The 23156-nt window shown below is 42.5% G+C and overlaps 1 protein-coding gene and 1 long non-coding RNA gene across 2 annotated transcripts in view; one reads left to right on the plus strand and one right to left on the minus strand.

Moving 5' to 3' along the window:
• The first annotated feature begins 7106 nt into the window (after positions 1-7106).
• On the plus strand, positions 7107-10995 carry LOC102509335 (ADP-ribose pyrophosphatase, mitochondrial-like). Its single transcript, XM_032491332.1, is given in 3 exon segments — positions 7107-9095; positions 9098-9326; positions 9329-10995. Coding segments are annotated over 3 exon segments (1209 nt in total). The 5' UTR covers positions 7107-8879; the 3' UTR covers positions 10093-10995.
• A 3034-nt stretch (positions 10996-14029) lies between these two features.
• The window catches only part of LOC116667129, a 153873-nt gene continuing 144746 nt past the window's right edge, over positions 14030-23156 (minus strand). Inside the window, exons 3-4 of the long non-coding RNA XR_004323888.1 lie at positions 20883-20938; positions 14030-14958 (exon numbers count right to left, since the gene is read on the minus strand). This is a non-coding gene — a long non-coding RNA (uncharacterized LOC116667129). The remainder of the gene's footprint in view (positions 14959-20882; positions 20939-23156) is intronic.

Raw genomic sequence — 23156 nt, forward strand, 5'->3', positions numbered from 1 at the left:
CGCCCCGGCGGGCGGGCGGGCAGGCGGCTCGAGGCGAGCGGAGCCGGCGGCGGCGGCGGCGGCGGCGGGCGCGGGGCGAGCGCGCCGAGGGGGCGGAGGAGTTGCCGTGGGTTTGTTTACGCATTGCTGCCCGGCTCGGGGCACAGCCCGCACTCCCTGATTGGACACAAACTGGGGCACAGCCTCTCGCCGCCGCCCGCCAGGCCTCCTCGAGCCGCCGCCGCGCAGCTCCCGGAGCGCCCTGCCCGGCATGGCCCGCGGTGGCGTCCGGGCCTGGAGGGGACGAGCCGCGGCGGCTGCCGGGGGCGGGCGCCGAGCCACTCGTTGGGCCCGGGCTCGCCAGCGCCCACCTGTAGGGGCCCGACCTTGGCAAGGAGAAATTCGAAACTTCAGAGGCTGGAGTCATCGTACCATCCGGGCGTAGAAGGGACATTTTTTCTGCCCCTAACCCACCACCCGATCCCACCCCACCCCAACAGACGGAGGATGTTTGCCCTTGATGGAGAGAAAAGCAGCTCAAATGTCAATATATGCCCCTTCGGCGATGGTCAAGCTGAGGCTTCCTATGTGAGCTACCCCTGGGAGCTCGCAGTTCCTTCTCCTGTTTCCAGCTTCTCTGCTTGTAAATCCGTCCTCCGCGCAGCATTCAAAGTTGCCATCCCAGAAGTGACCTTGCCACAGGACGCTCAAGATCCTCTGATGACTCCTGTAGCCTCAAGCCCCAGTTCCTTAGTCTGAGTCCTCTGCAGCTGGGCCTCCACCTTTCAGTCTCTTCTCCACTGCCGCCTCACCCCCCAAACCCTTGTCTACAGACAACACCTCAGATGCCCCTGTCCTTTCATAATTGATTCTGATCCTGCTTTGTTCTCTGCCAGAAACCCCATCGATCCCTCCAGCGTAGACTCAGCTTGTACACCATCTCCTACTATCTCGGTGCAGCCTCCTCGACCCCTGTGCAGAATCCTCCCCCTGTGGCTTGAGGGTCAGTCATATGCCTACTCTGTGCCCCCACTAGACTGTGGAACAGGAACCTAGTTTTAACACGGTTCTGGGGATGGGAGAGATGAACGCTTGAAGAATAAAACTGAGTGTCTGCAGCTCTGCTGGGACTGCAAAACTTCAAGAGCATCTCTATCAAGAGGGTCTCCTGACAGACCATCCACAAACCTTATCTTGCAAAAATCAAACACTTTGAAAACCCGAGATTGCCCTCCCAGTGTGTCTCTGTGTTTCCACCTCACCACACCTAGCTGTGTGCCGTCTGTACTCATTATGGGCACTTAATGATTCTTGGAGGAACAAAAACTGAGATGTTCCTTATGCTGAGGCTCAAGATTATTAAAATGAGTATAGTAAATCATGAAGAAATAGACATGAATGGCCACAAACCCAGTCATTTTACAGATAATTCCCTGGCTAAGAGCCCCTCCACTCTGACAGCCACTGTGGATCCATCGCTCTCCAATCAAGCAATGGAGAAGTGGACCCGGACCCTCCCTGACTCTTGGAATGGCTGGGTTTCTTACTCACTAGATGCACTGCTTTCAGTCCCCCTGCGAAAGCTGTGTTTGAACTCTGAGGGTGAATCCAAGAACAAAAGTTTTCTTTTCTAGGTTCCTCGATAGTGATCATTTAATGCAGTGTATTAGTTACAAAGCTGTTGAAAGAACTATAATTACAACCAGGGAAAGGTGAGGCAACCCTGAGATTAGCAACTGCTGGGTGCATCTCCTAGGTCTGGAGGGATAAAGGGAAGAGGCTTCCAGGACCAGGAAGGGCTTATCCAGTGGGCGCTGGAGCCATGAGGGATGTTCAGCTACTGCTGGAGATGCCTCCCAAAGCAGAAAGAGGGGAAGGAATCCCCTGGCCTTTTCCTTCCTCACCCTCTAGGACCACCCAGTAGTAGGACACAAGAGAGACCAGTGGACAAGATACAGGAGGCAGAGTTCAGAACCCCTCCAGTACAGGACAAGGAAAGAGGAAGGAATCTGAGGTTGCACTGGACTTGGATGCTTGATTACCTCCAGGACTTGATTACCTCTGGGACTCTCCCTCTGGGGCTTGGCTTCTCTGTGGGCAGCACAAACTTTCTCTTTCTTTCTGAGTCCCAGAACTCTCTCTCCTCTCTCTTTGCTCTTTTGCTTCCATTTCTCCTCTGTCCACTTCTTTACCATGACTCCCTTATGTTCCCTTTTTTCTCTTACTACTCTATCTCTGGCTCATTTTTCTCTTTGTGTTCCCACATACCTCCTCCTACCCTTGACCTCTGCTTATCCTACTCCTTCCTGGGTAGGATGGAAGCCTTCTTCAGCATGAAGGAGATGAGCAGTTTCTTACAGAGGTGATGGAATTTGGAACTATCATATTGTTGCCTCTCTAGGCAACATATGCGAAATATTTTACATTTGTTATCTCACCTCACATATACTAGCTGGGCACTATTGAATATAACTGGTGTCTTCATGATTGCTGGTTTCAGGGAAGGCTTTGCTGGTGCAGGTCACCAGCGACACTGCTGCTAGTCCTCTTAACCTTCCTCATCTCTTAAGTGTCTCTCTCCACCCTTTCTTCTCCGTATCCTACATCTTTTCCTTTCATTAGCACAGATATTTTTCCTAGATCCCAAACCCCAACAGTCTAATACATCTCCACTCTAAATCTCCGAAGATTGAGAATGGCTCTTTGAACGAGGTAGCGTTTCAGTTGGCTTTGAAGGCTGGGTAGAATTTCAATAGATGGAGATTGAGGAAGGACAGTCTTAGTAGAGTGAAAAATCCAACTTGACTGAAACATAAGAGATGACTAGGAAAGACCAGATTTCAGAAATTTGTCTTTAAATCTCAGTTCTCTAAGACAGGGCACTCAGAAACACAGATTAATTCTAAGCATATTTAGAATAGGTATAATTCATGTAATTAGAATCATAACATTTTAAAACTAGAAAGAAATCTGGACATTGTCTGGCCTTACATGTCCACTTTTAAGGGCACTGAGGCCCAAAAGACTTCTCTACCTGGAGTATCATGGTAGTTAAACATGGGCATTAGAGTTTGGCTACCTGTATTCAAATCCCTGCTTTGACAAATGTTAGGTTATATGAGCTTGAGCTTATCTGTGTTTAAGTTTCCTCATCTATAAAATAGGAAGTAGAACCTATCTTGGTGGGTTGTTGTTAAGAATTAAATGTTTTTACAGGTAAAACACATAGCACACTGCCTATCAGATAGTCTGTCTTCAATAAATATAGGTAAGTAGTGTTATGTTTTCCCAAAGCCATTCTGCTGGCAGACACCAGAGCCAGAAGTGGCCCCCCCAAATCTCTTAAGCCATAGTTGAGTGTCCTCTCCATTACTAGAAGTTATATCTCAGGGTGCTTGTTGAATGCCATCTATGGGAATATGGTGCTCCTCTTGTCTGCCGTTTAAAGAAGTTCTCAGTTATCTTTCTAGCTCCTGTTCCTCCACACTTCCTGCTGCCTGTTCTGTACCAACCTCAGCACTCCCACTGTGCAATCAGTGCTGCATGTGTGAGGTTCCCCGAGCGAAGAGGGACATCAAAATTAGCAGTGGACCTGTATTTCATAGTCAACAATATAGTTTACAAGTTCCGATACAGTCAAATTTTACTGATTTAAATTTTAAAGGACCAACAAAAAAAATCATTGAATTAAAGGGATATGGATGACCTGTCATTCTGCAGCCTACAAAGTGTCAAACCTACCAGTTTAAATTTTGGTAGTTCCTTAGGGGAACTCACTGGCATCAAGAAAAAGCCTTCCTTGAATTGAGTGTCCAGTCCTTCAACAAAAATGTGATGGTAAGAATCTTCTTTGACCCCCCTACTTTTCCTTTCCGGGTGCCTGGTCCTGCTTTTCAAAACTCCCCCAGCTCCAGGATCTTCATGCAGCCTGCTCTCTGGACTCTAAGCACCTTGAGGAAATGAACCACAATCTCCTCACCTTCTCATCTCTAGAAAATAGCTCAGGATCTGGGCACAACAGGTGTCCACGTGTTGTTGAACCGACTGTTGCAATAAATGCCACACATACCAAAAGATCCCTTCTGCCTCCTCTTCCAAAGCTTTGCCTCCTCAGTTGATTGTCGTTAGCTAGTTGTCAGCTTGCTACACTAATTCACCAGAAAGCACGACAACAGCTGAATGTGAAATACATGTGGATTTCCCAATACAAACCACACCCACAGGGTTTTTTTTAATGGTGGAAATCCAGGCAGTATTTTAAGGGTCAGGAAGGTATTTTGGGGGCAGCTGGACTTTCCTAACCCCCTCACATCACACCACACAAACTGAAGCTTATCTTTCCTATAAATAGAGACTACTTGACTTTGATTGTTTCACATTTTAGTTTAGATTTCTTAGGTTAATTTATAGACAGCCTCTGTTCTTCATATGGCTGTATTAATTATCCTGCTGAAGTCATTTCTTACAAGGCATAGTTTTCTTTAATCTTAAAAATGTTGGTGGGGGTGTGTAGCTCAGTGGCAGAGCACATGCTTAGCATGCACGAGCTCCTGGGTTCAATACCCAGTACCTCCATTAAAAAAAAAAAAAAAAAAGTCAATCATTGTCCCGTTTTTCTCTTTTACTTCAAAGCCAGACTAATGACCCAATACCTTGAGCACTCACTGACTCTTTAATCCCCAATATCTTTCTTCTACTTCCTCTATTTCATTTACAGGTTTTCTCTAGGAAGCTGGAAGGAATTGAAGGATTAATTCTAGATCAACTCCTCATTTTATAGGAGAGGCTACTGAGGCACAAATGTCAGTGGCAGAATCTCGAATTCCCAAAGCCATCATCTGCCATGCCTTGTCCATCTGAAAGGGTCCATTGCCAGCTGCCCTCCTGACTTCCCTATTTCTACCTGTCACCACCATCCTTTGGGCCCTTTAGGATTAAAATGAATGGTCTTTGACTCTTCCTTCCCTTCGTGCCTCCTCTTTCACATCAGGATGTCTCTCTGACCCATCTTTCTAGTCTGAACTGGCACATGGTTCAGGGCATTTTCTCTTTACAACTGTGTTACTACAATAGGTTGCTAAAGGTTTCATTGTCTCTCTCCAACCTCTTCCTCTTATACAGAGTGAACCTAGCAGAACTGTCTTAATATAACTTAATTTTTTTTAGTTACAATAAAATGGTGACATTTTGCCATATAAAATAAAATTCAGTGTGCATTTAGACTATCAATAAAATACAAGTTTATTATTGCCAAGCCTTTCCAGTTCTGAGACATAGCCCAGTAAACTAGCTGTGCGACCTTGGGCAAGTTATTTAACTTCCATGAACTGCCATGTCCACAGTCTGTTAATTGGTGATGTTATTAGTATATGTGCCTAATGCATAGGGTAATTTGAAAATTAGATAAAATAAAAATGTAAGGTTTATTTATTAATAACAGTACCTATAATAGCTAATATTTGTTGAGGTTACTATGGACCAGGCATTATTCTAAGCTCTTTAAATGAATTATATCATATTGACCCTTTAATATAGATTCCATTATTATTTCTAGTTGAGAAAACTAAAGCCCAAAGGAGTTCCAAAGATCAACAAGCCAAGAAGTGGCTGAACAAGGATTCAAAACCAGGCAGGCAAACCTGGGCAAACCTGTATGCCACAGACTGGAACATGGAAGGCACTTAGTAAATGGGACTTGTTTTATTGCTGTTATTTATTATCAGTATTATCACTTTAAAGAGAGGAGGAACCCTTTTCTCTGCTCTCCTTCCAGATTTCTTTCAAAAGTTGAGCCTTAGCATCACTTTAGGAAGAGATGGATCATTTACGATAATCCAGTTTGCTGGGTGCCACTTGTTTCCACTTCCCAACAGAGGCTGGAGGGGTGATTCGGGATTCTTGCACTGCTGGAGCCCTGTACTCACCCTGATCCTCCCTGTCCCCACTCTGGCCTCCATAATATTCTTGATAAAATGGGAATCACACAGACAAGCTCTGACCCAAGAATAGTTCATAGTGACAGGTCAAAGTTCCTTTAGGGCTTTCTCATGGTTGGGAGCAGAATTTTCTCTGTGTTGAGCTCTGTTTGTTTTTCTGCCTCAGACATTGCTGCCTCAGAAGACAATTTAGGAAAGAGAATCTCCCCAGTGGCTTCCCAGCAAATAATTCTTTTGGTCTCTATTATGGTATTTCATTCCCTTCCCTTAGGGCACCTTTTGCACCATGATCATCAAATGGTCTGATTTAAGTCTGCTTCCCTTTGATGATGCTAAAAACAAAACAAAACCCCTCATTACTGGTTTCGATGTTCCTTTCCAGGTGCTCCAAGAATTCTCCTTTGGCCCACTCTCTTTCTGCACTTACTTGACACACCATGCCTCCCCTGCTCCCTTGCCTTCCTCAAGTGTCTCTTGCCCTCAAGCATCTGGTTGTTTATATTTGAACATCTGGTCTTTTTGATTCATAGCATTTGACCTTGGCCTTCCAATAATGAGATTTTCATAGATCCTAGAATAAGACAATGTTAAAGCCAGAAGGACTTTTGTAGATAACAGAGGCCATCTGATTCCTTTTAGAATGAAGAATCAAGACTCAGGGAAGCCAAGTGTCAGATGCAAAGGTACACAGCCTAGGATGGGGAGAAGGTAGAATCAGACCCAAGCCTTCTGCTTCATTTATTTCTTGTGAGTTAGATTATGATACCTGGTAATAATAATATGAGGAATTTACAAATGTCTTCTTCCAAAATGTTTAAGTTTTCGTATCAGTGGTCTTCCTAATATATTTCCGAGAGACTCAGGGGAATAGGAATTCCATGATTGAAAAAAAATGCGGCCATAAGAAGACACTATTTACAGAGCTCAGACCATGTCCTTTAATGATCATCTTTCTTTTCTAGTGGCACTTTGTACAGTGCACACACAAATTCTCAACAATGATGATGATGGTGGTGGTGGTGGTGGTGGTGGTGGTGGTTCATGATGACCAGGTCTCATATTTCTCTGCTTTCAGTCCTTCTCTACCATTTTGTTCTCTATAGTCCCAACTATTTCTGGGTTTCAAGCTTTCAGGAAGCCTAGCTCCTTTAGTTTAGAGTTCTTTATGAGGGTGATGAGTAGGTATTCAGTAGTTGCCTTCCACGGAGATGCTGCTGCTGCTGATGATGACGACTTCAAGTGGTTAGAGATCTACCCCCAAGCATATACACATATTTTGAAACTTTTCTAAACTTGAGGAAGTGTGTTCTTAAAATAATGCCAGCTATTGCATAATAGAAGCATTCTCTGGTCCAGTAGTTTGGAAAATACTAGATGAAACAGAATTAAACTGTTTAGGGTCGATTTGTTTTGTTTTTACTGGAATTCACAGGGTCTTTAAAACGCTATGTAAGTCTTGTTATTGTTTGCTTTTTGAGGGGGAGGTAATTAGGTTTCTTCATTGAGTTCCACTTGGAGGAGGTAATGGGGATTGAACTCAGGACCTCTTGGGTGCTGAACATGCACTCTACCACTTGAGCTATACCCTTCCCCCAAAACACTATGTAAATCTTAAATTCCTAAAGGAGGGTGGTAAAATAGGTGGAATTTCCCAAATATATTTGATTAATCAAATCATTTATTCCTTGAACATCTTTCTCATGGGAGCGGTATAACACAGAACAAACTTTGGGAAATGTTAAATACCCTTTGGGTTTCAATTAGAGTGGACAGTACGGCATTTGTTCTAAAACTATCTGTTTCAAATGTTCAGATACCTTTCCGTAGGTCCTTAGATATAATGACTTAGCCTGTGCCTCTTCTTCTCATATCATTTCAGGACTTAGATGCTGTTATTTCTCAGCCTGAATTTCTCCAGACAGAGAAATCATATGTTATTTAACTCTGACCTCCTATGTGAGCCACTCAATTCCCATGATCATTTCAACTGTCCTGTTCTAATCGACAGTTTTCAAGGCGCACCGTCAAAAAGTTAATGACAACTAGCATTTCTGAATATGTATGATGGGCCAGTTATTATGCTAACGGCTTTATATACTTAATTGTCGCCACAATTCTATGGAATTTCTATTTCCATTTTACACCTAAGGGAACTGAAGTGAGCTTAAGCAATTTAAGTAACTTTGCTGGAGAAGATCTCAGTTAAGAAAGGCAAGCTGGGGCTGGTAGAGTATAGCTCAGTGGCAGAGTATATGCTTAGAGTGTATGCTTAGCATGCACGAGGTCCTGGGTTCAAACCCCAGTACCTCCTAAAAAAACCAAAAGCTGAGGAGGAGGGAAAGCTGGGATCTGAACCTGATTGTGTTCAACTCTTAAGGATTACTGCACACTGCCCTTCCCATGTCAGTTCTGTTTTTTAATGTATGTGTTGCCTCCTCAGTCAGAATCCTTTAAGAGCAGAGGCCATGAGGTCCAGACTTCAGTACAATCTTCTGTGCTTGACAGCTCCTGGCATGCTGTAACCGTTACTCCATTGAATATAAAGCTTGTGCAGCTCATCTAAGCCATTCAGCTAGTAAATGATGGGCCTGAGATTTGGACCCGTCTCCCACACTGCGCACATCACTGCTCATGGATTTCTCACCAAGACCATGCTGGGTGCCCCAAGTGAGCTCTCTCCTTTGAGGTCACCCTCACCAGGCTTTTGAGCCTCCCAAACAGTTTTGTTCCCCACAGCCTCCAACACATTCATTCTGCCTTCTCCCAAACAGACAGTGGTCCTAGTCCCGGTGAACTAAATCTACCCGTAAGGCTGAATACCCTGCTAAGCAAGAAAGCACTTTTGTTGTTGTCGTGTGCTCATTTTGTTGGTGGTATTTGGAGGATGTTCTCAACCCCAGCACTTCACCTTTGGAATCCCTTACCAGACGTTGAAATCTTTTACTGTAAAATACTGACGCGACGATGGCCCGAAGGGGGCGCTTCGCTGGAGTCGTGGTGCGTCTCCCCACCCCACGCGGCCCAGCTGCACCGTTGGCCACACATTCAAAGCAAGGCGCCCTGCAAGCGCGGTTGGAAGCGCCACTCCTGAAGCGCCCGCGGAAATCCCCGCTGGCCGCTGGGCGATGGATGGCTGGACACTGCCTGGCAAAGGCTTTGAAGACCGTGTCTCTCTCTCTGTGGCCTTGGCCTCCGTGGCAGTCAAGCCTAGCAGCTGCCCAGACATCTCTGTGGGCTGGAGCCCATTTTCATCACGTGGGTTTCCTCCAGACTTCACCATGTCAGTTTCAGATGGCGCTGCCGACACCCCCCACAAGAAGGCCAGGACATCTCCGTACCCTGGCTCTACAGTAGAAAGAACTGCAGTCCCCGACGAGAAAGTGAGCTGGCTGGTTGAGCGGCCAGAGCACAAGCTGTCGAGTACACTTCTGGCTCTGTCTTGGCAACACCCTGGTGGGCAGATCCCCCTGCCGGGGAAAGGAACTTCTCTCTTAAATTTAACGAAAAGGATGGGCATGTTGAAAGAAGGAGCCGGACCGGTTTGTATGAGGTTGAAAACGGTAGACCCAGAAATCCTGCAGGTCAGACAGGGCTGGTTGGCAGAGGGCTCCTGGGGCGTTGGGGTCCCAATCAGGCTGCAGATCCCATCTTAACCAGGTGGAAAAACGATGGCAAGGGAAATAAAGTTATCCACCCGGTTTCTGGGAGAAACATCCTGCAATTTGTGGCCATCAAAAGGAAAGACTGTGGAGAATGGGCCATCCCTGGGGGGATGGTGGATCCCGGAGAGAAGATTAGTAGCACACTGAAGAGGGAATTTGGTGAGGAAGCCATGAACTCCCTACAGAAATCCAGAACAGAAGCACAGGAATTGGAGAAACAGCTGCACAAACTATTCAGCCAGGAACACTTTGTGGTCTATAAAGGCTACGTGGATGACCCCCGAAACACGGATGATGCATGGATGGAGACAGAGGTTGTGAATTACCATGAGGAGACAGGGGAGGTAATGGCTCATCTTCCTTTGGAAGCTGGCGATGATGCCAAGAAAGTGAGATGGGTGGACATTAATGATAAAATCAAACTTTATGCCAGCCACTCCCAATTTATTCAGCTTGTGGCTGAGAAACGAGGTGCCCACTGGAGGGAAGACGTGTCTCCTGACTGCCATGGATAGAGGTGTGGAGTCTCACGTAAGCCAAAGGCCTTCAAATGAATACAAGTAGATAAGAAGCAAACAGCCCAGAACTCCCAATGAACAGGACAGGGAGGGTTACTTCTTTTGGTGATTATTTCCAAAACTGTTCACAGGATGGAGGCTTTGTATTAGGAATAATATTGGACTAATTTGGGGGAATGGAAACAGATTTCTTGGCTTTCCAACTGGAAGAAGAGGAATATAGTCACCCATTGTATATGCTGTAACTATAGCTTTAACCCAATTATACAACAAATGCTCTTTGAAGAATTATAGGTAAAACAAAGATAACTTCTTACCAACCATGGCCTCTACTTTCCATCCAGCTTGCATTTGTCAATTCTTTCTTTCTCCTGATGTATTTGACTGTGGCTTCATCTAATGTATAATCTGATTTTTTGGATAACATTTGTTTTTCAAATTTAGCTTTATGGCATCTTGTGTTTGCTGCTTTCAAGTACAGAAGCTCTCTGATTATTCTTGTTTTTAGAACCTTCAGTTTTAAGGGAAAAGTTCCATCTCTATTTTAGTCCATAAGGATCAAGTACTTATGAACCAGAAAAAAAAAATGCAGTGACAAAATGAGCTTAATAGCCAGCCCTCCCTCTGGTTGTCAGAACTATTCCATCTGAACAGAATGGACTAAACTCAGGACACCAGTTTCCTCTCAAATCAGAAGATGAGAGCCTCATCTCAGAAGACCCGAAAAATGCCAGTTTCTATCATGAAGAAGTCTCTATCAGGCGATGTAGGTAATCACAGCCTAATAAAAATATAATTCACAGCTAATTTTTTCTCCATTTAAAAAACCCAAACATATAAAGTGTTTATAATCAGTTTGCAAACAGAGATAGGCACTGATAATCTCATAAGAAAACATTTAATAATAATAGCTAACACTTATATCCCACACACTCTTTTAAGTGCCTTATGTATAGTGACTTATTTATTCCTAAGGATCACCCTATATGGAGGGTACTCTTACCTTACAGGTTGGTTCCCCAGGGAGCAAGCTCTGAGCTGGTGATGAACACTGCAAGATGTTTCTCCCAGAGTGGTCTTGAGATCGGCTCTGGGGAAGTGAGGAGAAGGAAACAGGATCGGGTAGGGTGAGGCACTGAGGTGGAAGCCCGATGAAGTCTGCAGTCAGCCCCATTTGGGGCTCTGGGGCTTAGAAGGCTCTTCTAGCTCTTCTGATTCGGGGGAGGATTCAGGCCTTTATCTTCCTTGTGAATTAGTCATTGCAGGTGGGCTGCCCCGGAAGGAGGTGTGACCTTGGGAGAGAGGTCATTAGCCAAGGTGATGCCCAAGGAGGGCTAACAGGTGAATGCCATCTTCTGCTAACACTCCCAGCAGCTGAGGGGGGGAATCTGGGGAAGGAAAGGGGCAAGCATCACAGGGTCTACCCCACATGATTCCTTGTTTTACATATGATATAACCGAGGCACAGGGAAGTTATGGGACATAAACCAAGTTCTACAACCAGAGTGGTGGAGGCGGGATTAGAGCACAGGTTCTTGGGCTCAACAGTCCAGCCCCTTGACCACAACACCATAGTCCCTCCAGTAGTTACTGCCTCTCGTCTCCAGGTTCCCTGTGCCCTGTTCCTTTAAAAGGAAGAGAAAGGAAGTCACCATTATATCTCTTCCCACAGGCACCTTTGGTCAGAGTTCCCTTTCTTAAACCTGAAGGACACGAGCAGGATTTCATTTGTTTTTCTTGTGAAAGCTGTTGTATTTACACAGGTGATGACAATTGTAAAAAGGCTCACCCATGGATGCCCACCATTGTTCATGCTCATGAAAAAATTTAATTCATTGCTTTTTTTTGTTAATTCTATAACCACTTGTTTTAAGGATGGAGCCACGTGCTCTATATATTCTTCTCAGCTCAGTAAGTTTTCCAGGTGAGATGTCTCTGTCTTTATTTAATAATTGAGGCACCTGGTTGGTCTAACATATTTTGAGTGTTCCTAAACCTGCTTCATTATTTCTTTCTTCAAAATGTTAAGCTCCTGGAAATAAATACATTTACACATACTGCCCCATAATCCTGAAACCTGAAAAACCTGAAATAATGCAAAAACCTGAACTAATGAAGCTCTAATGTCTCAAATTCAATGTATGCAGAACAGAATTCTTGATTTTTTTCCCCCAAGAAAACTGTTTCCATCACTCTTCCAAGGTAACTGGCACCCAGATCTATCCAAGTTGCACAAGAGAACAAGGAATTATCCTAGATTCCTTGCTTTGCCTCTCCTCCCACGTTCAGTTCATCAGCAGAACTTAGCTTGACCTCCAACACAATGCATCTGGAATCATTCACTGTTTTCTATCTTCAGTAGCTGCCCTAATTAAGCCACCACCCTCCTTCTCTGGACTATGGCAGTTGCCTCCTAGCAGGCCTCCCTCCTTCCATTCTTGTTCTCCTGCAGGTCATTTTCCCCTAAAAATGAAACGATGTTTTTAAGAACGTCAGTCTTGTCCCAGCCCTGCTTTATGGACTATGCTCTAGTCTGACCTGGCCATATCCCACACTGGCTAGTCTAGCTTTTCTCTTCCTGGCATTCTTCATATTTGCTTCTGCCCCAGGGCCTTTGCTTTGCTTTTCCTTGCCTAGAATGGCCCTTCCATATTGTCACAAAGTCAGCTCCTGGGTCAGGCAGATCTCATTCACATGACAGTTCCAAAAAGAGAGTTTTCCTGGCCACATCATCTAAAGTAGCTCACCCAATCTGTTTTTACTCATTCACACTGTTTTATTTGCCACATAGTATTGAGCACCAGCTGAAATTATCCTGTATATTTCTGTCTACTTACAAGAGCGTCCAGTGATTTTTCTGTCTTGCTGACTGCTATAACCCTAATGTCTAGAATAGTGTCTGGTATGTCAATGAATTATTTGCTCTGTTAATAGTTTTTTATATACTGTGCCCCCTCTCTTAAAAAATTATAAATGTGATCACAGTACCCTTGGCCTAACTTTCTTATTTAAAAAGATTTTTATCTTGAAATAATTTTAGACCTAGAAAAAAGTTGCAAAAATAGTACACAGAGTTCCTGTATAATCCTTCCCCCAGCTTCTACAAATGTTGAAATTTATTTACATGGTACAGTTATTGAAACCTAAAAATTAACATTGATTTGATACTTTTTACTATTAGCTGATCTACAGAGCTTATTCAAAATTTGCAAATTATTCCACTAATATCCTTTTTCTGTACTAGAATCCAAGGATTCCACATTTTATTTAATTGCCATGTCTCCTTTATTTCCTCCAATCTTGGAAAGTTCCTCAATTTTTTTTTTTTTGTCTTTTATGATCTTGATACTTTTCTAGGTACTGGCCAGTATTTTTTACCAGAATGTTCCACAATTTGGATTACTCTGACATTTTCTCATGAGTAGATTGACGTTGTACATTTTTGGTATGAATATTGTAGATGTGATATTGTTTGGGTAAGCTTTTATATTGAAAAAGTTAAGGTAAAATTTTCAATGTAATCATGACTAGATAGTCAACAGTATACGCTATGTTTTAAAATGTGACTGTGGAATTCCAACCACCTTATACTACTTGTGACCAGTATTTTTATATCTTTATGTATTTTTTTGTGTACACACACACACACACACACACACACCCACTGACTATATGTATTCTAACCCTCCCACCCCTTCTCTGTAAGAGATGCTGACCAGGAAGTTCTGAATTTCATTCACTATCCTCTCTATCATTTTTCTTCAAGTTCATGAGATGACACTTGAATGCTACATTATCCCACTGTATCAGTTAACTATTTCCACCAGAAAAAAAAAATTCTGCAAACAATTCCAAAACATAGTGGCTGAAAACAGAAATATCTAGCTTGTAACTCTGAAGGGTAACAACTCAGGCTGGGTTTGACTGGGTGGTTTTTCTGGTCACGACAGGGCTCATGTCTGGGAACTTGGCTGGCTTTTGGCTAATCTAGGACAGCCTCGGGATGATTCAAGACAATCTACCCTGCACCATGTCTCTGATCTATCAAGCTAATCTAAGCATGTTCTCATGGCAATGACAGCGGAGCAAAGGTCAAACGGAAACATGCAAGGGTTCTTGAGTCCCAGGCTCAGCACTGGCACCACGTCACTTCCCTGCATTCTATTAGAAACAGCAAGTAATAAGGTCAACCCAGAATTGATGGGTGGGGAAATAACTCTACCTCTTCAGAGGAGGAAAGTAGAAAGTCACTTGCAAAGGGCTTGGATACAGGGAGGTGGGAAGAACTGAGGCCATTTGAGCACTCAGTGATCCAACATCTATTGTGCCTTTGTTTTCCAAACTGTTTTATTGCGATGGAATTTGCATACCATCCAGCTCACCCATTTAAAATGTACAATTCAATGGTTTTTTTTTTTTAACTATATTCACAAGGTTGTGCAACCATCACTGCAATCACTTTTAGAACATCTTTATCACTCCATTCGGAAGCCGTGGGGTAGCAGAACTCTATTACGATTTCTTTTTATTGGAGCCAAAGAATGTATCTTAATCATATTCACATCCCCAGTGTCTAGTACAGTGTTTTTGATCCGCAGTAGGTGCTCAGTAAATGTCTGCCCGAAAGAACTGAAGAGATAACAGGTTTTGCCTGCTCAGCACTGCAGTTTACCTATTAACACATCGCAGGCTTCTAGATTAAGTCCAAAAGTATTTTGTTTTGGTGCAAGTTTCTGCCACTCTCTTTACCTGGCAATGGCTGAGCAATTGTTCCCTTTGATGAATCATTTCCAGGTACTCTCAGCATGCTGCTGAACTTTCTCTTTTCTTGTTATCAAGGTCTTTATTGAATGGGATGACAAACTGTTGAAAGAAAACTATGGGTAATTACAAAATAATAGGGTAGTGAGGTTTGCTTCATCATTTGCTTTAAGTTTGGTCCACATGGTCCCTGTGCACGTCCCTTGTCCTTTCTGTCTGGTGACAGCAGTAACAGGTACATTTACTCTGTGCCAGGCATTGTGCATGCAGTATTGCCCATGCTTCTTACCAAGGCCATGAAGCCAAGACAGATCTATCTGTGCCACTTCAAACTAGCAGCTTTTCGAGAGCACAGGCTTTTCTCTCCTTTTTCAGCATCCACTATGGCCACATACGTATTTCATAAAATCCCAAGTGAAATATAAAAGCTAAAAAACATTTTCTCCTTTATTATTAAAAAATGTAGAGTGAAGCAAGGAGCCAAATAAAAAGAAAAGCCATTTTCTTCAGCTCTGATGAGTTTCCTAATGCTGAAGTTTACATATGGCAGTATACTTTCTAGGTGAGAAAAATTCCGCCTTTTGGGAGTTCTTGAAAGGTTTTGATGGTATATACTTTAAAAATGGAAGCTTGTCAAGACTTTCCTCATGGTTATGCATTATGGGAATGCTAAAATCACATTTCAGTATGGTATGTTTTGTTCTTGGACTTGTCACTAACTAGCTGTAGGAACTTGGGCAAGTGGCTTCACCTATCCAGATTTTCTTGTGGCTTATCATTCTATAAGTGTTCAATTGACAGATGTTTACAATACTTCTATATTTATGCTACTGGAAAGGGTACACAGACTTACCCATTTATAATTACTATATATTTACAAAAAGCAAACTTTCCAAAACAGGGATGGGGATTTATATATGGAAGAAATCTGAATCCTGTTGACTAAAATTTCTTTTTTAAGAAAATAGTTTAAGAAAATTGGTATGTTAGCTATCTGTTTCTAATTAGCAATGTTACCTCAACTATACAGCTTAAAATGACACACATATATTATGTCACAGTTTCTGTGGATCAGGAATCTGAGCACAACGTAGCTGCCTTAGGGTATCAAAAGGGACTGACTGGGGCTCCTGTCTTACCTGAGGCTTGACTGAGGAAGGAGTCGCTTCCAAACCCATGTAGTTGTTGGCATTTAATTTGCTTCCAGTTTTGCACTGAAGGCCTCAGTCTCTTGCTGGCTCTTAATTGGAGGCTGCCCTCAGTTGCTGCCGCCCGGCCGTCTTCACAGGTCAGCTCACAATAAACAACTTGCTTCTCCAAAGTCAACAAGAGAGAGTTTCCTTGCAAAAATGGGTTTCAGTATTAGGTAACGGAGTCAAGTCCATGTATCCATGTACATCCTGTCACATTTGCTATATTCCATTGGTTAGAAGCAAACCACGGGTCTCACTACTCAAGGGGAGAGGAGCACACACGGCATGCACACCCAGCAGCTGGGATCATGGGGACCACCCTAGAGTGTACTGGCCACAGTTGGAAAAGCCCAAAACGTATGTGAGCAATAGAGCAGGATTAAATTCCAGGAGCCACTCTATCCCCGAGACATGCACACATATAAATCTTGCAACCAGGGAAGCATCCTGCTGCTCTGTTGTTCTCCATCTAGCAGACCTTTGTCTCTGCTTTCTCTCGCCAGCCCAACCCACAGTCCAATCCACCAATAAGATACCAAACACGACCTGCTCTCCATTTCCACTGTTTTCCTGCCATTCCCACTTACCACTGTCTTTTCCCAGACATCAACCACATCTCTCAAATGGCCTTCTGGGGCCCACTTTTGCCCTCCTTTATGGTCCACTCCTCATACGGCAGCCGGGTGCTTTTCTTAAAGCGTAAATCAGCATTTTCTCCTGCTTAAAGTCTTCCATTAGCTTTCTACTGAATGGAAGTAAAGTCCAAACTCCTTTATCTGGCCCATAGGATCCACATAAACTGATCTCTGCCTGTCTTTCTAACCTCATCTGTCCTATTACATTTCTCTTTATACACATCTGCATTGTTTAATTTGTAATAATGACATCTATTTTTTATTTCATAATCCAAAAATACTTTAAGGTAAATAAAATTAGTATTAGTAAATAAGCTAACAAAGAATATAATATCACTTGACCAGGGTAAAGTAAGTTTTAATAAAGCTAAGCATTTGAGGCTAAATTTTTTTTTGAATGAATAAAAGATTAGTTAGCAGTTATGGCTTTATGGGTGATCCACTGCATCATGTATAAGATAATTTGATCCAAAATGAGATATCCTGAAACATGATAATTTGAAACCAAAATGAAAATTTGGTATTACAGAGCAAATTAAAGAGAAAAATTAAAACAAAGAAACAAAAAAACACCAAAAATAAAATGAGATATCCTAAACTGGATTAACTTCTAAGATAATATAAAATCCCAGTTTATACTACTAATATATACTGAAGCAGGTTTATCTATAAAGTGGTGAGTTTTAATATTTTGGGAGGAGGCAAGCAAAATTTATTATGTAGGCAGCTTACTAACTGAGCTTAATCAAAATTTAAAGTTATAAAATCATGTCCATAATAAAATCTAAAAGTAAAAGTTAATATTCTTACATTTTTTAGTAGTTAAAACCAGGAAGATTCACATTCTAATTAACTGTGTCCAAATTATTCACTTATCATAGGCTAGTCAAGCACCTGGGTGTGTTTATCCAGGTAAGATACAGTGGAAGAACACAGCCCCAAGAGAGAGACTGCCTGGAACTGAATCTGAATTTTACAGCTCGGTAGCTGAGTGACACATTCAGTATATTCAAACGTTCTGAACCTCAGTTTCCTCATAAGCAAACAGGGATAACAGTACCTACCTCTCAGGGTAATTTCAAGGAGTAAATAATAAACATATTTATTGGCACACTGTAGGTACTCAGTACGTGTTCTTTTCTTTTTCCCCCACCACTGCTTGGCTAACCAACCCAAAAGTACTGTAAAATGATCCACATTCTATTTCTATTCCCATTATGTTAGACCTAGGATCAACTTGGGCAGAAGAAAAGAATCAGAAAAAGTATCATAAAGGCAGAATCATCAAGACTTGTCTGACAGAGGAAGAATGAGGCAGAAGCCACACCTGTGACGTAGATTTCAGTTGGAAGGGGTCATTTACATGGGTTACAAGGAATTAGTGTTTGTTTGTGATCAGGTACATAAGTAAATCATGGGAAATGATAGGACACTTTTTGTTAAGTGATATTATTTACTCATTGAATAAGCTATGCTGCTGTTCCCCTCACTCCCTGCATTTTGAATATAATGAATATTCATTTGAAACAGAAAAATCTGTGTGGTTGTTCAGGGTATTTTAGAAAAATTCACTGTCAAGTATTGAACGTAATGCAAATTCATTACTTATATTTCTCACCAGAAGTAGTTGTTTTATGAGATGAGTATTATTTCACTATTATTTCATTTCCAGAGCAACAGGGCTTTGGCTTTTCTCAGATTAGTTTTGGGAGAAATGACATTGCAGTTACTTGCAATCTAATGAAGAAAATTCTTTTATGGCTTCTCACTTTGGGATGCTGTTAGATTGCGTTGGCATGGTGCAGGGAGAATCTTATATTTATAAGTTCTGCAAACTCTTGGTGGTTTTAATGTTGTCATAGGTTCTAAAATATCACTGTGTAATTTTTAATATGGAAAGGTGCCGTTTCATTAAGTTAGCTTGACTTGGTTAATAATCTATCAAAACAAACTCAATGAAAATTCTTTCACTTTCTTTTTTAATCCTGAAAGCAGCAGCTTACTTCTTGGTTAACCATGGTGTGAGATCATAGAAAACATGTATTGGTTTCTGCCCCCCAGTTCCTGGCACAGAGTTCCTAAAACCCTTGTAATTTCCTTAGTGATTAGAGCACGAGGGGCATCTTTTGTTCTAATGAGGTGACCCTGGGTGAGCTCCTGGCTGGGGACTGGTCACCAGAAAGACTAAGCTATGATTAGAAGATTGGAATGTTCAGCTCCACCCCTCATCCCCCAGAGAGGAGAGAGGGGCTGGAAGTAGAATTCATAATGGATTACGTGTATGTGAGGAAGCCTCCATAAAATCCTGACAGTATGGGGTTTGGGAAGCTTCCAGGTGGGTAAACACATCCACATTGGGAGCATGATGCCCCCAGCCTCTGTGAGGATAAAAGCTCCTGTGCTCAGGACCCTCCCAGACCTCCCTATATATCTCTTCATCTGGCTGTTCATCTGCAGCCTTCATCATGTCCTTTAATATACATAAGAAAGTGTTTCCCAAGTTCTGTGAGCCACTCTAGCAAATTAATCACACCCAAAGAGAGAGTCATTGCAACATCCTATGTATAGCCAGGTGGTCAGAGGCACAGGTGATAGTCAGGGCTTTTAATTGTCCTCTGAAGTGTGTATGTGAGGACGGGGTAGGATAGGGAACAGTCTTGTGGGACTGAGCCCTTCACCTGCGGGATCCGAGCTACCTGCCAATAGACGGTGTCAGAACTGAGTTCAACTGTAGGACACCCAGCTGGTGTTGGAGAGAATTGCCTAGTGTGGGGGAAAAACCTCCACATATTTAGTGACCACAAGTGCAGTGTTTTGTGCCAACAGTCAAGGAGAATCACAGGGAAGAAACACACAGTAGGGAAGAACTGGGTTTTCCCCTTCAAAGGAAGTAGACTAAACTGTGTACATGTGGACGCTCAGATTCTCTCTTCCATTTGGGTTTCCTAAGGAGTAGGGTGACCAATTGTCCCAGTTTGCTCAGGACTGTCCTGGTTTTAGCCCTGAAAGTGCCATGTCCTCAGAACCCTCCAAGCCCCAGGCAAACCAGGATGGTTGTCACTCAATCAGGTTTGCTAGGCAAAAATGTTTCTTCCCAGGCATTAGGGTTCCAGTAATGAGCAATACACACACTGTCCCTGCCCTCATGGAGCTTAGAAACAGACAACTAATCCACTCACATCACATGGAAACAGTCAGGCCGTGTCCATCATGACTCTATTTGCATGAGGGTCTCTATTCCTGGCATAAATGGGGAAGGCACTTTGAAGCTGATAGATTCTCGGGTCCCTGGGTCATAGAGCTCAATAGAGAGAGGGAGAGTTTCTGGGATCAGCATGCCTCCAGGAAGGCAGAGCATTTACTGTGAGGAGGAAAAATGTATTTATGAGCACTCAATACACGTGGTGATGACTCTTAAGACGTCTCTCCCACCTCCATCCCCACTCCGCAGAGCTTTTACCAAGTCCTGCTCCTGAGGGCTAAGCAAAAGAGACAGGTCATCATAAGTGCTGAAAGCTAACTGGAACTGACCACTTTCTCAGACCTCAGAGACTGGATAAAAATATTGTCGCAGCCTCTAGAGCTTTTCCAGTGCTGCCAGTAATGGCAGTAGAGCCCAGCACCCAAGGCGCTGTCAGGCGCAGCCACAGTGTTGGAGTGCAGTGAGGTCTGGGCATGCGTTATTCGAGGCAGTGCAGCTCGACAGCAGCCGGAGAGCCCACAAGGAGGGTGTCCGCTGGGAAGTGCAGGGTGTCAGACACGACCTCTTGAGGTGGATGGACACAAATGTCCTTGCACTTATCCCCCGAGCCTCTCAGATGCCGAGCCTGGTGTAGTTCAGGGAAACAAGGTCTACGCGGAGAGCTGACAGAGACCCTGAAGGCACAGTCACCTTCAGTAACACAGCAATAGCAACAGGAGTTCCTGCCTCCCTGCTCTGCGCTCCCAAAGCGCTTCGTTAGTGCCAGTCAGAGCTGCTCACGTCAGCCTTTGTCTCCTCCACTGGAATGGACTCTTGGAAGGTCAGAGACCACTGTGCGCCTTTTACATCACCCTTCATATTTGTATCCCCATAGCACTTATTCCAGTGTGTGTTCAACACCCATTTACTGAACTGAATGATGGACGTGAGCTGACATTTCATAATAAGAAGGGAAGCTAACAAAAGTAGATCAAATGGTAATAGCCAAGGACTTACCATCATTAGAAGGATCTATACAAATTGTCACAATTCTTCTTGAATCTGGATCAGATCTAGAAATAAAGAGGTTGGGAGAATACAAATTATTTCCGTGAAAAGTTAGTCTTTAAGTCCACAGGAAAGAAATATATTGGCTTTTGTCCTGAGTGGTGATCAGGAATAGCTCCAGCGAGTAGCTGGGGGTGAGCTGTTACATAACAGTGACAGCATGATTGAGCTCAGACTCTAGAGAGGAAAAGGAAGGAAAAAAATCCATCAAGATACTTATTTTTAAAAAGAAAATAAGACTAAATTGCTAGATGGAAATAAATACCTGTAGTTCATTTTAAAAATAATACAAAGAATTCTAAAGTACCTTCTTAAGAAATGAATGTCACCAATTTTACAAATTAGATGTTGGAGGAAAAATCCTATGTTGTTCACTAGAGCAGCAAGCGAAATCACTAGAGGTAAAGGGTTTCATGGGAGAAGGGAAACATTCCACAAATGACAGAAACAGGAAAGCGTATAACTTCTGTCAGATCAAATTCATATCAAAAATTAGTCAGAAATTTGAGGAGCACACAGAACAGGGAGTGCCGTTTTAGTATGAGCCATCTCTGAGCGACTAGGACTCTAGGAAATAAGTCACTCCAGCTGCAAGATCAAGGAGTACTGAATCAAGCATAAACTATTTGGGGAAATGATTCTGGAAGGAGAGATCATGCCTGAAAAATGAATCCTCAAGGGGTCCCGTATGTCTATAGAGAATGGTGTCTCTATGGAAGTGGGTGATATTGACAGTTATCAGCCTTTCAGTCAATTCCACACCACAGGCTACCCTGATGTTAAGATTTCATGAAACTGAGGCAACATTTAGTCACAGGCAGATGTCTTTGAGGCAGAAAACATATAAAGGTTAATAAGTATGGAAGGAAATTCTACTCAACATCTTTATGAATGACCTGGAAAGGCAAAACCTACAAATTTTCAAATAACACTAAGCTCCTCTTGAGAAGTGGACTGAAGATATTCTTCAGTCATGCCATTGTGACTGGTACCAGAAATGCCACCATGAACACCACCCAGGAACTTCAGTGTGTGGGCAACAGTCAGACCAGACATGTGGATAAAAAAAATCTGGTTCATACTTTAAAGATGTTGGGTCTCTACCTTAAAGATGTTATGCCCTGCTAGTAAACTATGATCAAAGAAGACCTACAAATTGAGTTATCCTAGACCAGTGGTTCTCAAACCTTTCGGTCCCAGGACCAAAAAATTAAAATTTATTGAGGACTCCAGTGAGCTACTTATTAGTTTATTTTAAAATTACAATAAACTCATTACATGTTAATATAAATTAAAAAATTAGCTGTATTTCCCAAAATTAAAAATTGCTGAGAAGAATGGAATTGCTTTTATATTTTTGGAAATCTCTTTAATGAATGATTTAGGAGAAAAGAGTAGGTGATTATATTTGCTTCTGTATTCAAGCTGTTGTGATGCTGTTTTGATTGAAGTAGGTGAAGAGAATCTGGTCTCTGACAGATATATATTTAGAATTGGAGTATATTTTCATAGCCTTTTTTAGGTAACTGGATATTTTTTGATATTACACTAAAACTCGCCAAATGGTAGTTTGTTAGAGGTTAGTTGCATTGTGGAATCTGAAACCATATTATCTTTTCATGTTCTGTTATATTAAAAATCCAGTAGTTTACCTTGTACTTTTTTTTCATTTAAACCCATGCATAACTTGTGTAACATAGTGAATTATTTGTTTGGAAATTATTAATTGACTGAGTTCTGTAGATCTCCCAAATGTTGATTTTTCACTCTACAATATAAAGAAACCACATTTGTTAATATCACCACAGCTCTCAGCAGAAAAGTCTTTAGGCATCAAGAAGCTGTCCAGTTCTCAGTGAGGGATACAAGTTTTCCAAAATGCTAATTTTGGCAAGAAAATGCAAATTTTATCATTGGCAACACATACTGTCAGTTTTATTTCTTTGAAGTGACAGGTTCACTTCACTCATTTTGGAGAAAATATCTGCCAAATACTATAGCCATATCTGCCAGGCATCCTTCCAGGGAAACTGGTGTTCCAAGAAAAAAGCAACACGTGTAGCTCACAGTTTGATCGCATGAGTGCTTTTCCTTAAGACAACGTTCGTATTTACAATGCAGCAGAAGTTATTTACGTGGTTCTCATTTTGTCCCCAAGTTAGTAAAAAGACGTATTCTCGAGGGTTAACACTTAATAAAATTAATAATTTTTACTGCATTATC

Source organism: Camelus ferus, chromosome 11 (assembly GCF_009834535.1).
Source record: "Camelus ferus isolate YT-003-E chromosome 11, BCGSAC_Cfer_1.0, whole genome shotgun sequence".
Lineage (NCBI taxonomy): Eukaryota > Metazoa > Chordata > Mammalia > Artiodactyla > Camelidae > Camelus > Camelus ferus.